At 32.5% G+C, this 16,390-nt stretch overlaps 2 protein-coding genes across 2 annotated transcripts in view; one reads left to right on the forward strand and one right to left on the reverse strand.

The window, feature by feature from the left end:
• Positions 1-16,390, reverse strand: part of LOC121728265 (dipeptidyl aminopeptidase-like protein 6) — a 214,033-nt gene that overhangs the window by 138,969 nt on the left and 58,674 nt on the right. The window lies entirely within an intron of this gene.
• Positions 351-10,430, forward strand: LOC121731515 (serrate RNA effector molecule homolog A-like). The gene is made up of 14 exons (XM_042120964.1): positions 351-441; positions 1,467-1,519; positions 1,922-2,010; positions 3,340-3,414; positions 3,738-3,770; positions 4,093-4,125; positions 4,780-4,812; positions 5,187-5,219; positions 5,886-5,918; positions 6,225-6,257; positions 8,122-8,154; positions 8,882-8,914; positions 9,254-9,442; positions 10,339-10,430. The coding sequence occupies exons 1-14, from the start codon at positions 403-405 to the stop codon at positions 10,368-10,370; spliced, it is 741 nt and encodes a 246-aa protein (XP_041976898.1). The 5' UTR covers positions 351-402; the 3' UTR covers positions 10,371-10,430.

The following is a 16,390-nucleotide window of genomic DNA, read 5'->3' on the forward strand; positions in this document are numbered from 1 at the left end:
CTGTCCGTCCGTCTGTCTGTCTGTCCGTGGTTTTACTCAGAGACTGTAGGACCTACAAAGCTGTAATTCGGCATGAATGCAGATGGTATGGTACATAAAATCTTAATTATTTTATCGTAACTCCCCTACACATCAAGCGGGTTATTTTAAGAGTGTTCTACGTACAAAACAAATCGCCCAAGTGCCCCGAATATCTGGGTTTTACCATTAATTTAACGACTAACTACCGAAGTAAAGGATAATGTTATCAGTATTATTAGCACTTATTTATAGGAGGAAAATTAGTCACTTAACCGTTATAAAATATAGTAAACCTGGTATTTAGCTCAGTATTTCATGGTCAACTGTAACATGCGTGGCCAGTTGTTTGTGTAGTATTTTTTGTAGTGCCATATAAGAAATATGATGTTGTTGAGTTTTTTAATTATTTGCTTATTCACCGTAAGTACCTTTGGGATTTAATTTTAAACGGGACCCTATGTCTGTAACTCAATAAGCGCTATAGCTAGACTTCTGAAATTTTCACAGATTGTGTATTTCTGTTGCCGCTATACAAATGCAATAAATACTAAAAACAAAATAAAATTAATATTTAAGGCGCTGTGGTAGTTGCAACTACGTAAAATGAGTTTTTTAAAACACGTTTTTAGTAAAGGAAATGTCATTATTTAAGTATAAAATAAGTACCGTTTTAGGTAAAATCTTGTACTATTATCTATTCTGTGGTAAAATTGAGAAAATTTCCTATACGCAAAGGTATATCAGTAGGTACACAATTTGAAAAATTCTGCTCGATAGAAAAAAATCTCAAAGATGACTGTTATAACGCTGTTTTTCATAATTAAATCATTTTATGGTTAAATTACACACTTTCTAGAAAAAACAAAAATGTAGTAGGTATATGTGTCGTAACCTAACGTAAACGATTTGATATAATATATTTGATTTTTACTCCTATTTTCTATTTTCTATTATCAAGGCACGCGGCGAGCGCGTAACAGCCACTGTACAAGGCGCGCTGATATGAATGATATTTTAATGTCCATAACGTCGATATTCGTACTGACAGACATCGACCTGCTTAGTGTCTTTATTTTAGGGACTACTGGGCTTTAAGGGCTGGGCTTGTATAACAAGCGCTACTTTTTTGACCTTTTTTGCTCGTAATCAATATAATAGAAATATTCAGGCCTTAGTTATAATAATATGTCTACTTTAATTAAAAATAATATTTTAAATAAAATAAATAGTTAAGGGGGCTCCCATACAAAAACCCAATTTTTGGCCTATTTTTCGTCTATACGGTACGGAACCCTTCGTGCGCGAGTCCGGCTCGCACTTGGCTGATTTTTTTACAGACACGTGGCTTGTGATCACATAATAATTGTTTTTTCACAAATTTAAGGTACAGTAAAAATATTTTTTTTATTTGTATTGTAGGATAACAAATTGTTCTATTGTTTCAGGTTACAACAAATGCTTCGGATGTTGATCATGGCTTTGCTTTTGAATCATTTTTGTGAGTAGAAATTGTATGATACGTTACCGTTACCCATACTAATGTTATAAATGTGACAGTATCTCTGCCTGTCTGTCTCGCTTTCTCGCCAAAACTACTGAACTGATTGTAATGAAATTTTATATACAGATAGTCTAGAGTCTAGACTCTAGAGGCATGACTTACTTTTTAATTGGAAAAGGGTTGTAAGGGGGCGGGGGGGGGGGGGGTAATGTGGGGTCAGTTTATATGAAATGATGTCCACAGTGTGTGGAGGATTTTAAGAAGCTTTGAAAGTCACCAATTATATTAATATAATAACAATGCACAAAATAAAACCTGATTGATGCTAAATCATTATTTACAATAATTATAAGTCGTAATTATTATTATTATTTGTTAATTTATTATTTATTGTTACAGCCCAAACAGTTGCGAAACCTTGGATATTGAGGTGGAGTGCACATTTTGTGAGTCCCGTAACCAAAGTTTTATGCTGACACATAAAAAAGGTATGCAGATGTTATTTAGAGTTGGTCAAAATAATTATTTTAGCATGTGTATGTGTCCCTTAAAAACATGGGCGTACCCAGGTTCGGGGTGGGGGGCAAATCAGATATTTTTTTTATAAGCTAGGTGTTTATAAAGAATACAAATTTCATAATTTTTAGTTGCAACAATATTGTAAGTAAGTATTGCAAACAAATGACAAAAATTTGTTTTATTTTTTTTTAATTTTTATAGATGAAAGTACTAGATAATATATTATATTTAGGGACGTCAACATGATCCAGGAGGGGGGCATCTGCCCCCCCCTGCCCCCCCCTCCCCTCGGTACACCCATGCCCTTAAATATTCATTATGAATGTATCAGCGCTGAAAGAGTTATTTTGTTTAATTGATTTATAGGCAAATTCATGACAATGTGGTGTTTCTCATAAATAAGCTATGTCCACACTATGCATTTTCATCTTCAATTTTCGTCATCTTTTTTCACTCAACTTTCGTTTTGGCGCATTAAATTAAATAGAAGTCTTTGCATTCAATAATAATAATTTAAATTGAATTTGGTATTTGAATCTAGAGTTAATAACATCGTATATTTTATATAGATATCATAAATCTTGTAAAAATTATATTAATTTTAACATAAAATTGTTACACCTAAGGCTAATTAGACAAATAGAAAATAAATAGCCCTGATAATGTTAGGGGGACGAAATCTAAAAAAAAAAATTGTATGCGTCAACGACCGCAAAGCCAACATTGTAATTTTTGTTCAATTGCAGTGTCTGTCAGATTATTGTAACATGTGCGATGAGAACTTTTACTGGGTAGAATATGTGCAACTTATTTGGTCATAAGAAATTCTAGAAAAAAAAAACCAAACGAAAGTTATGGATACGGTCAGAGCTCATGCGTAGCGGGCATGACTCACATGCGTTGTTGACTGCTCTAGAACGCATGCCCTTGATGAACAAAAAAAGGCACAGTGTGGACATAGCTATAGAAACATATAAGTCAAATTACTTAATACTTACAGCGCTGCTACTTTCTCAGTGAACTCTTTACATAATATAAGGGATACAATAACATTACTCAGTACACACACCAAAGTTTTGTTACCCTGTTTTGTTACACCTTGTAGAGAGCTATTCTTAATGGTGGATTTACCTGGATTTACTTTTCACCTTTTATTTTAAAACAGGAAATTGATCAATCCTCAAAATTTTAATTGATGTTTAAAACACCATTTGGAAACTTCGCTATTTCCTGTTTTATAATCGTATTTTATTTTGTGTAAGTATAATTATGTATTTACAATTAATTTCTTATACAAGCTGCAGATCCTCCACCTCTGACGCCACTGTCTCCGCCTCGACCTCCAACGCCTCCAAGTCCAAGTCTTCGGGAAGGTAAATACCATTTTTTTACTTTTTTAAAATCATTTTAACGTTTAATCTGATACGTTACTAGGGTATGAAATAGAATATAATATTCTGAAGAAAGGAAGGTCAACTAAGTATGCTACGGCATGGCCCATGTGTACCGTTGCTAGTTGCTACCCTACTTTTATCACATTAGGGAAAACAGTGCATCCATAGTTACCACCGTTAAAGAAGCGACAAAGAAAATTTCTTGGCTAAAAAGCCAGGTATGAGATGTTTGAAAAGAATACGAATTTCTGTAACTTTTTAATTTACTGGTCGTATACCTTTCCTCCTTTTTTAAATTTCAGATACAAAAAAAGATAATGGAACTACAGAACCAGGTATGGAACTAATTTATTATTGTGTTTTCATTAAATTTATCAGTTATCACTATTATAGTGATTGTCAAACGATACCCAGAAATAAAAATATATAATTAGATTCTTTGAAATACATTTATCGTAGTGACGAAGTTCAAAAAATATAAAGTCGACATTCGACTCATGTTTAGACAAATCCATTAATGATCGGTGATTCTTTAAAGAAGCGACAAAGAAAATCTCTTGACTAAGGAGTCAGGTATGAGATAATTTAAAAGAATACAAATTTCTGTAACTTTTTAATTTACTGGTCGTATAACTTTCTTCCTTTTTTAAATTTTAGATACAAAAAAAGAAAATGGAACTGCAGAACCAGGTATGGACCTTTTAATTATTGTTTCTTCATTTATCAGTTATCACTATTTTATTGATTGTCAAACGATACCTAGAAATAAAATATTTAGATTCTTTGAAATATATTTATCGTAGTGACGTAGTAGTAAAATAAAGTCGACATTCGACTCATGTTTAGTCAAATCCATAATTGATCGGGAATTCTTTAAAGAAGCGACAAAGAAAATTTCTTGGCTAAAGGGCCAGGTATGAGATGTTTTAAAATAATACAAAGTTCTGTATGGTATTTTTTTTTATTAGCTTGTCGTATAACTTTCTTCCTTTTTTAAACTTTAGATACAAAAAAACAAAATGGAACTGCAGAACCAGGTATGGAACTTTTAATTATTGTTTCCCCATTTATCAGTTATCACTATTGTAATTATTGTCAAACGATACCCAGAAATAAAATATTTAGATTCTTTGAAATACATTTATCGTAGTGACGTAGTAGTAAAATAAAGTCGGCATTCGACTCATGTTTAGTCAAATCTATAAATGATCGGTGATTCTTTAAAGAAGCGACAAAGAAAATTTCTTGGCTTAAGGGCCAAGTATGAGATGTTTCAAGAGAATATGAATTTCTGTAATTTTTAATTTACTGATCGTATAACATTCTTTCTTTTTTAAATTTCAGATACAAATAAAGAAAATAGAACTGCACAACCAGGTATGGAACTTTTAATTATTGGTTCTTCATGTAACAGTTATCTCTGTTGTAATTATTGTTAAACGATACCCGGAAATAAAAATATATTTAGATTCTTTGAAATGCATTTATCGTAGTGACCTTGTAGTAAAATAATGTCGACATTCGACTCATGTTTAGTCAAATCCATAAATGATCGGGAATTCTTTAAAGATGCGACAAAGAAAATTTCTTGGCTAAAGGGCCAGGTATGAGATGCGATCGGTGATTCTTTAAATAAGCTACCAAGAAAATTCTTGTCTAATGGGCCAAGTATGAGATGTTTTAAGAGAATATGAATTTCTGTAATTTTTAATTTACCGATCGTATAACATTCTTTCTTTTTTAAATTTCAGATACAAATAAAGAAAATAGAACTGCACAACCAGGTATGGAACTTTTAATTATTGGTTCTTCATGTAACAGTTATCTCTGTTGTAATTATTGTTAAACGATACCCGGAAATAAAAATATATTTAGATTCTTTGAAATGCATTTATCGTAGTGACCTTGTAGTAAAATAATGTCGACATTCGACTCATGTTTAGTCAAATCCATAAATGATCGGGAATTCTTTAAAGATGCGACAAAGAAAATTTCTTGGCTAAAGGGCCAGGTATGAGATGTTTTAAAATAATGCAAATTTCTGTATGGTAATTTTTTTAACTAACTGGTCGTATAACTTTCTTCCTTTTTTAAATTTTAGATACAATAAAACAAAATGGAACTGCAGAGCCAGGTACGGAACTGTTAATTATTGTTTCTTCATAATATTTTATCAGTTATCACTTTTGTAAGGATTGTTAAGCGATATCCAGAAATAAAATATATTTAAGGTCTTTGAAATACATTGATCGTAGTGACCTAGTAGTAAAATAAAGTCGACATTCGACTCATATTTAGTCAAATCCATAAATGATCGGTGAGTCTTTAAAGAAGGGACAAAGAAAATTTCTTGGCTAAAGAGCCAGGTATGAGATGTTTTAAAAGAATACGAATTTCTGTAACTTTTTAATTTACTCGTCGTATAAATTTCTTTCTTTTTAAAATTTCAGATACAAAAAAAGAAAATGGAACTGCAGAATCAGGTATGGAACTTGGAATTATTGTTTCTTCATTTATCAGCTATCACTATTGTACTGATTGCCAAACGATACCAAGAAATAAAATATTTAGATTCTTTAAAATTTATGTATCGTAGTGACGTTGTTGTAAAATAAAGTCGACATTCGACTCATGTTTAGTCAAATCCATAAATGATCGGTGATTCTTTAAAGAAGCTATCAAGAAAATTCTTGGCTAATGCGCCAAGTATGATATGTTTTAAGAGAATATGAATTTCTGTAATTTTTAATTTACTGATCGTATAACTTTCTTCCTTTTTTAAATTTTAGATACAGAAAAACAAAATGGAACTGCTGAACCAGGTATGGAAGTTTTTATTATTGTTTCTTCATTTATCAGTAGAGGAGATGCAAAAAAAATAATTCCATCTCAAATATATTTTTCTGTAATCTTTATCATCCCCACATTATAATCAAAAGGTATTTTTTTAAATTAGTTAACATTTAAACCCATAAAATGTTGTTTAAAAAATGAAATTTAATGGAGGGAAATTCAAACTTACTAAACGCGCCACCATTGGTCGAAACGAAATGTGACGTCAGATGTTACATATCGGCGTCGATATTGATACTGCGATTATAGTATTTGTTAAAAAAATAGTTTAAGACTGGTGATTTCTACTGAATCTATATTTATAGTGAATCTATAAGAGTATATTAGGTTTTATAAATGAGTATATTAGGTTTTATCAAAGCACAATCGGACTATCTACCGAAAATAAATGCATTTATGATGTTAGAATATTTTGCATGAAATCTTGATTTTACGATTTTATTTAATTAGACTAGTTGACCCGGCAAACGTTGTTTTGCCATATAAATTATTGGTAGTATAAATTTAAAAAGTGAATAAAAACCTATACTCAGACCTAACAAATGTATAAGTGTACAAAATTTCAACAAAATCGGCTTAGCCGTTTTGGAGGAGTTCGCGCACAAACAGTGACACGAGAATTTTTTATATTTTTATATATTAGATATTCCAATTATTATGAACAATTTACGTTGAGTACCTACGTAAGTAGCTAAGTACTTGTTTGTTTCAGATCTTCTATTGCAAAATTAATTTACTTTAGACTAAATTGCATGAAGATGTATAACAGTAACATAAGTATGCTATATACGTAGCATAGGTACTTACGTTGTAATGATCATCACAATAGTAATAAACACGATAATGGAGATAGATTATTTAAACGTAGGAGAGCCATGCTTCGGCACGAATAGGCCGACCGGAGAAATACCACGTTCTCACAGAAAACCGGCGTGAAACAGCGCTTGCGCTGTGTTTCACCGAGAGTTAACCGGAGCTAGGAGGCCCAATCTCCTACCGTATTCCCTTCTCTACCCTCCCCTATTACCCTATTCCCTATTAAAAGGCCGGCAACGCACCTGCAGTTCTTCTGATGCTGCGAGTGTCCATGGGCGACGGAAGTTGCTTTCCATCAGGTGACCCGTTTGCTCGTTTGCCCCCTTATTTCATTTAAAAAAATACATTAACGCTTTTCATCATCTTACACCATGGTTCTCGTATTTTTACATCGATTGGAATACGAAAAATACTTTGTCAGGTGTGTTTCTAGTAATGCTTTTGCACTTCAGTATCACACAATACTTGAAAGAAGGTTTTTTAGCCTCTTCCATGATCTCAATAGCAAATAAACCCGAAAATAAGTACGAAGTAACTGAATCACTAAAGGAAACAAACACGGGACATAACATCTGACGTCATCAACATGGACCGCTAAATTCCGGCGTTTGAACGGTACCAATTTAATCAATGTTATAATTTCAATTTAAAGAGTAATTTGAATATTTTGAAGCCTATTTACGTTTTATTCTCATTTATATAGATAACTAATTAAAGTCATAAAAAAATATCATGCATATTCCCTGTTATCACTATTGTAATGATTGTCAAAGGATACCCAAAAGTAAAATATTTAGATTCTTTGAAATACTTTTATCATAGTGACGTGGTAGTAAAATAAAGTCGACATTCGACTCATGTTTAGTCGAATCCATAAATAATCGGTGATTCTTTAAAGAAGCGACAAAAAAAATCTTGTCGAAAGGGCCCAGGTACCTATGAGATGTTTCAAAAGAATTTTTTCTGTAATTTTTAATTTACTGATCGTATTACTTTCTTCCTTTTTTTTAATTTTAGATACAGAAAAACAAAATGGAACTGCTGAACCAGGTATGGAAGTTTTAATGATTGTTTCTTCGTTTATCAGTTATCACTATAATTGTAATGATAGTCAAAGGATACCCATTACCCAGAAATAAAATATTTAGATTATTTTAAATACATTTATCGTAGTGACGTAGTGTATAAATTAAGTCGACATTCGACTCATGCTTAGTCAAATCCATAAATGATCGGTGATTATATGGTGATATGTTTCAAAAGAATACGAATTTCTGTAATTTTTTAATTTACTGGTCGTACAACTTTCTTCCTTTTTTAAATTTTAGATACAAAAAAACAAAATGGAACTGCAGAACCAGGTATAGAACTTTTAATTATTGTTTCTTCATGTATCACTTATCACTATAATTATAATGCGTGCCAAACGATACCCAGGAATAAAATATTTAGATTCTTTGAAATTCATTTATCGTAGTGACCTAGTTATTGTTTCTTCATTTATCAGTTATCACTATTGTAATGATTGTCAAACGATACCCAGAAATAAAATATTTAGATTCTTTGAAATATATTTATCGTAGTGACGTAGTAGTAAAATAAAGTCGACGTTCGACTCATGTATAGACAAATCCATAAATGATCGGTGATTCTTTCAAGAAGCGACAAAGAAAATTTCTTGACTAAAGAGCCAGTTATGAGATGTTTTAAATGAATACGAATTTCTGTAACTTTTAATTTGCTGGTCGTATAACTTTCTTTCTTTTTTAAATTTCAGATACAAAAAAAGAAAATGGAACTGCAGAACCAGGTATGGAACTTTTAATTAGTGTTTCTCAATTTATCAGTTATCACTATTGTAAAGATTGTTAAACGAAACCCAAAAATAAAAATATATTTAGATTCAAATACATTTATCGTAGTCACCTTGTAGTAAAATAATGTCGACATTCGCCTGATGTTTTGTCAAATCCATAAATGATCGGTGATTCTTTTAAGAAGCGACAAAGAAATTTTCTTGGTTAAAGGACCAGGTATGAGATGTTTTTAAAGAATATTATGGTACTTAAATCTTTGCTTGACAATGGGAAATAGTCTCATTACATTAAGTTTTATTCAAAAATGAAAAATCACTTTCTTACATTTTCAGGTCCTATAAATGTTGAAAATGATCATCAAGACGCCGAAGCGCATACTGGTGGAGAAAAAGTCGTACACAACTCACCTGCGAATGTCATATTAGTAGTCGTCCTGTGCCTAATAGGATCTGTTGGTGCTTTTATGTTGGCTAATTTTATTACAAAGAAGATATCGGTACACCAGCAGTCAGGAACTTACCGTGAGTACTTTTTATGCGTCGAAACACCAATTCAATGAAACGATAGCTATCATCCATTGGACCGCTTAAAATTTGAGACGTTGTTGACCGTAACCACGGAGCTAGAGCTCCGTGACCGTAACCCACCCGTAAGCACATTATAGTGGTTACAATGGGGATTGTCCTTTTTTTTTTTTTAATTTTGCTCATTACAAAAACATTTCGAGGAATAAGGTCAATGATAGTTTTTCTGTATATAAACGAAAAAAATACCCATTAGTTACTTATATTTTTGAACAAATATGTTTAACCTTTGTTTGACCTTCAATGGCGTTAAATTAGCAATAAATTCGACCAACATTACGTTTCGAACTTTTGGTAAGCTTCTCGTATCAGCTTTCACATAATGAGAACTTGTATTTGACGAACCAGCCATTATAAATAAGATTGAAAGGAAATTTAAAACATATTACAGAGGTCAATTGCGGCCGATGATGACGTCAGAGCGAAAATTTAAAAATTTATTGAGAAAAAACTAGCCAACGAATTTCAAAATTATTTAATTTATATTCTTAAAATACCCTATTTTAATGAAAAAAAATATAAAAAGTATATGTGATTTTTTTTGGACAATGCCCATTATTCAGAACGCACATAATTGAAAAGAAAAAAAATTGAAAGAGTTACTCTTACCATCTACCTATTTACCTCTTAATACGCTTACCTATACTTTCGACCTCTACGCTTATAATAAATATTCGCGGGTTTAAAATATATGTAAGTGTTGAAATAAGCCTATTTCAAAACTCATGTTATAATATTTACAGAGATACACAGTCTTAGACTAGACCTATTCGTAAGTGCTGTATTTAATTTATCTTCTATACGATTAAAATTTTGATTCTTTTTATTTGCAGAAGTCTCAGAGCAGGGTAATTCTCCCATTTAGTGGTCATCAGGACGAGAGGAATTAGTAGAATAATCGTAATATCAGTTATTAAAATATGATACCTAATATTTTAAGAACATGAATATGAAAGCATTGTTTTTTTTTACAAAATTACTTATAAATTACCACAGACGTAAAAAAAGTACGGATGTAACCTTCTCTAATCACGAGTGAAGCCTAGTTATGGCCGCCCGTGTAGGACGTGTGCGTGATATGAGGGTTGCCATATAAATCATAAATTTCCCTACTTTTAAATTTTGTAAACTCTGTCTGAGTTAAATGTATTTTTTATACTTAAACATATTTTTATGTTTTTTTCGCTTCAGAAATGTAAGCGGTTGTTAAAGATGTCATAATGAAAATATTATTTTTATGACACTATAGATAGAAAAAAAAACACATATTACGTACAGAGAAGTATATTATTTACATAACATTATTAGTAATAACGATTATGTACAAACATTTACAATAATAAAATTATTACTAGCTATTTGACCGAGCTTCGCTCAGTATTCGATAAAACACGAATAAAATGACATTTTCTAAAAATAATTCCTAGCTAGACAGATTTATCGCCCCCGAAACCTATATAAGAAACCTGTATACGAAAAGATATAAGATACTTAAGTCCTGTAACCCGTTTCATCAAACAATCAAGTAATGTTAAATAAATAATGGCTTGTTAAATCAGTTAACGGCCTGTTAGAGCTATCGAGAGTTCTACCATGCGCTAACGTCAAATCAAATCACCTAACATGGTGTTAAATTTATTCCTGGTCTAGAGGTCCATTCAATATTTTCATTCCTACTAGGTCTCAATGACGCTCGGGTGACTACACCAATAGCACCTTCCCTCCCCTACTACTGAAGGAAATCTAAGACAACAATTTTATCTATGGACGCTTCACACCACGTCAGTCTGACCCCGTGCTAAGTACCTGAAGGACTTGTGTTACGGGTACCAGACAACGGAAATATATTTAATACTGTTATACTATACATATATTTAAGATTTTTATTACATGATACACATATTTAATACACACCCATGACCCAGGAACTTTGAAAAGTTTTTGTTCCGTCGGCAGGATTCGAACCCGCGACCCCCGGCTTGAGCCACCGAGCCCACCCACTGAGCCACAGAGGTCGTCAAACAACAGTTATATCCACTTTTGTAAATTAAGAAATTAATAGGGGTGTAGACTATTTTTAGGAAATATATTTATTTTACAGATGTACCATGAAGGAAGTTGATTCCTATGCAACTGACAGACCAACGTTATTTGGTCGAATACTTATGTCAATTCAATGTTAATTGTGATCTGTCGGCTGGGTTTGACGTAACGCAACCAAACTACTTATGTCCCCGATTTGCATAGGAATCAACTTCTCTGATAGTACATAAGTATTTTGTTACACATAAAAATATGTATAAAAAATAAATACACTCTTATTTCAATAAAAAAAATCACTTATTAAATATAAAAAATATTATAAAGTTATTAAGTAAAATATGTCCATTTTCGGTAATTCTATAATACAAACTCTCAAAAAAATAATAATTTGTATTAGATTTCGTTTACTGTCAACACCCCTATTATTGTATTCCTGCCTAATTACTGGTCAATAGTATGCTAAATACTTACATGACACTAATAAAAGACAATAAAATTAATTATTTGATTATTTAAAAATAATTTAAAATTTTCCCCGGTTTGGGGAAAATTTCCCCACTTTGTTATGGACATTACTGACCTATTGAAGTTGAATTAATATTTACATTATTTTATCAAAATACTTTAAAAATATGTTATCTTACCTATGAAATATTATTCCTTGATGTTTTTTGTGTAAGGTTGTATTGTTCTTGCACCATTTTACAACACAAGATGGCATATTTATTTTTATTTATGAATGACAAAGATGTGTCACCGCGATGCAGTCTAATTGCGTAATGGCGGTACGATCGGCTTATTACAGTGCGAGTGTTTGTGCAAGATGTGTACATATGATCGCCTGGGCTTATTAAGGGTGCTTCACTCATTTCTTAATGGCGATCCGTCCGTATTTTTTTTACGTCCGTGTAAATTACATTGTATATTATGTAATAAATAATTATGTCACACGAAATACTTAAAAAAATTAAGGTGCCTAATTAATAAAAATATTATATTATGTACTTAATTACTTATTAGATTATTAAAATTTCTAGATGTTTATTTACAATCCGAGCGAATGAAAGATAATATATTAAATTAAACATCACAACATAATGAAATAATTTTGAGTGATAAGGGCATAATACTTATTGATGAATTAATCTAGAAACCCCAACTAACGACATCTGTATTCTATAACATTCATTGCACGCACGAGGAGTGTGAGCAGCAGCACCATCTATCTATTACTTGTGGAACTCATTCGATATTGAAGTACTACAATGATTTACTAGATGGCTCTGAACCACATCTGTAGCAAAATTGTTTTGAGAGCTTACTAACTGAAGTTCCAGCTAAAATCGCAAGGTGGCGTTGAAATTTTACCAAACTACAGCGAAGCCAGACTGACGTTGCATTAAAAATCATTTTTAATGCAACGTCAGTCTGGCTTACAATTATAAATAATATTATTTAAACGTGATGATTTTTTTATAGAATCTCTATGTGAAATTCATATTTTTTTTTAAATTGGTGGCAATTATAGGAATATTATTATGTTTAATTTTCAGAGGATTTTATAACATCACGTGAATTATTCGAAATTGTTAGAAATACTTCACTCTCAAAATTCAATGTACCGTATTAAAATAAAAGCCTTTGACATAGATAATCATACAAACTCGTTCATTCTGTTAGTATATTTATTTTATTTTCTTGTGAACAGGAATATTGGAAGAATCTCCAATGGTCATGAATCATGATATAGTGTAATGGATTGCACCATGTAGTTTGAATGTCCGAGATACGTTCAGTCTGGATCCTTGAGCTCAGCAGCTGTTTTGGGTCATTAGCTAAGCGTATTTGTTTTAATAATATTATTATGAGGTTTCATTGCGCAATAATTTTTTATTTATTTATTTAACACCATAAAGGGCATCGAGTAACTTTGTATGGACCTGTGGCGTCATTTTTTTTCCAGCGGCCAGGGATAAAACCAATACTATTTTGTAGCACTACGTTAGAGACATATATTAGTAATAAAAATTGTTCTAAGTAATATCGGAGCTAAGCTACGATTAATTTAGTATATTTATTTTTGCGCCTTATGTTCACAAAATCATAAATAATTAACGTTACTTTATGGAGCTATCCTTAACAAACAGGTGTAGAAAGGGTTTATTAATCTGTCTTTTCTCACTAGCTATTGCCCACGACTTCATCCATGTCAAATATGAATAATTTTTCATACATATTTTCACACTGGGTTTAACTATCGTCCAACTAAAATATAGCCAGACTTGAGACTATATTAAAATTGCATTAGACAGTGGTTTTCAAAGGTCCGGATGCAATATTAGGCAATTATAATAATTGTTCTTGTGTATTAATGTGTTATGGCCTGTGGGTAAAATGACTCTAGGGTGTTGTTCCCATAATATAATGTCGATTTCTTCCACTATTTGGCGAATTTCGGCCATATTATGCAGTATGAGTAATGACGCCGGACGCCACCTTTCGGCAGAATTTTCAGTCTAGCTTTTAATCTACTTCCCGGCTCATTATAGAAGTTGGTACGTAAAAGTTATGTGTCCCTTGTATAGAGTTCACTGTGAAAGGAGCAGCGCTGAAAGACATTTTTTTTGTGATTTGCATGTACGGCGTAAAGAGGTTCCACATACAAAATTGAAAAAAATATATGTTCTCTTTCAGCGCTACTAGGTACTTTTACAGTAAACCCTATACACGGGACTCATACACAGTACACACCCTAAAGTATTATCACTTAGTTTTGTTATACGCTGTATACTAATATTATAAAGCTGAAGTGTTTGTGTCTTTGAAAGTGATAATCTCAGGAACTGCTTGTTCGATTTGAAAAATTCTTTTTGTGTTGGATAGCCCATATTTTATCGAGGAAGGGTTTAAGCTAATAAATAACGCCGTTTTATTGTATTTTCCTGAATATTCATGTAATGATTTAATTTACGTTTAGTTGAAAGTATGAAGTTAAAATGCCTAATATCTCGGCTCCTCTTTAGCTATATGTCCCCCATAATAAAGTTTACTCCCCTTGATATGTTCTTTCATAATATGCTGGTTTGGTGAGTGGCTGCGAGATTTGAAAATGACGCCAATATTACTCACTGACTTTGACTGTTGGTGAGTGTTAGAATTATTATGTTATTTAACAACTTTTTTATGTTACCTATTTAAAACAAAATATACTAAAAAGTAAAAACAAAATATAATTTAAATTCAAAGAGGACTCCCATTCCAGAAACGTGATTTTTTGGCCTTTTTTGCCCTATAACGGTACAGAACCCTTCGTGCGCGAGTTTGACGCGCACGCGCACTTGGCGAATTTTATTTTATCTTATATCTTTAAACGAGCAATCGATATAAATCGATCTAGCTAGGAATAATTTTTAGAAAATGTCATTTTATTCGTGGTATATCGAATACCGAGCAAAGCTCGGTCAAATAGCTAGTTTATATTAGTAGCTGTATTCCCGAGGATGTAGTGGCCCCACGCGTTTCCACGCTACACACAGTACAGTAAACTGTAATGGAGAATTTTAACTGCTTCCTGAATCTTAAGACGAGCAGCGGTTAGCGGTACCGCTTTTTCACTTCTTTTTGTAGAATACAAGTGGAGCGTGGAGAGGAGTGAATCCATATTATCCATACTAATATTAGGTATAAATGCAAAAGTGAGTTTGTCTGTCTCTATGTCTGCTACCTAGTGAAAGCTACAAAAGTTGATAGAAAGTTAACGTAAACAAAATGATTCAAAATATTCTGGCCATTCAGCCGAAACTTTTTCGTTTTCGCTTCGTTATAGAATCGTCCATCAAAATGTATGGAATTGACATGAGACGTGTTAAACGTCAACGTCATATTAACGAATGCTTATGTCAATTCTATACATTTTCATCGGCGATTCTATAACGAAGCGAAAAAGAAAAGATTTTGGCTGACCCCCAGGAGACATTAAAATATAAGATAAACTATAGTCTATATAATAGTCTATAACTCTATATCATGCTAATATTATATATTCGAAACTGTGTCTGTCTGTCTGTTACCTCTTCATCTTCATGCCCAAATTACTGAAGCGATTTTGCCAAATTTTGGTATAACGACACTTTATGACGTCATAGGATAGTTTTTATCCTCCGTTCAGGGCCTGTAGACAAGTGGCAAAGCGCTAACGCTAACGCTAACGCTACAAAATGTATGCGATTTGACATAAGTCATCGCTTCGCTAGCGAATACTAATGTCAAATCCATACATTTTGTAGCGCTAGCGTTAACGTTAGCGTAAGCGTTTTGCCACTTGTCTACGGGGGCTGAGCGAAGAACGAATTTTGACGCAAAAGATTTGCGGGCGTTATCTAGTAATATTATAAAAAGGAAATTGTGTCTCTCTGTCCGTCTGACTATTATCTATCTGTCTGTCTGTTACCTCTTCACACTTAAGCCGTGGAAACGATTTTGCTGAAATTTGGTATGGATATACTTTGAGTCCCGGGATAGGACATCTAATGCTAAGTACTCACATACGGTTTTACTCGATAGTTTTACTCGAAATCGAGCAAAAACCACCGTGTGGACCGCAAAACTCAGAGCTCGAAGGCTCACATCGAGCCAGTTTGAAGGCTCGAATCGAGCCGGCTTGACAAATTTTTTGACACTAGTTTTTATTATTCGTAGCTAATTTCCTTCGAAGTGGAGTAAAAGTATCGAGCAATGCTGAATGTGTGGACGAAAGCCCGAGCCGTTATTTTTACTCTACGTGATTGGTCGATCGAGCAAAACCGTATGTGAGTACTAATTACACTAAGGATAGTTTTTCCG

Source organism: Aricia agestis, chromosome 1, assembly GCF_905147365.1.
Source record: "Aricia agestis chromosome 1, ilAriAges1.1, whole genome shotgun sequence".
Classification (NCBI taxonomy): domain Eukaryota; kingdom Metazoa; phylum Arthropoda; class Insecta; order Lepidoptera; family Lycaenidae; genus Aricia; species Aricia agestis.

Bases quoted from the DNA above. Each gene is read 5' to 3' on its own strand.
- LOC121731515 (XM_042120964.1), top strand. From the start codon at position 403: ATGATGTTGTTGAGTTTTTTAATTATTTGCTTATTCACC. The intron at 442-1,466 runs GTAAGTACCTTT...CTATTGTTTCAG, and splicing joins TAATTATTTGCTTATTCACC to GTTACAACAAATGCTTCGGA. The intron at 3,771-4,092 runs GTATGGAACTAA...TTTAAATTTTAG, and splicing joins TAATGGAACTACAGAACCAG to ATACAAAAAAAGAAAATGGA.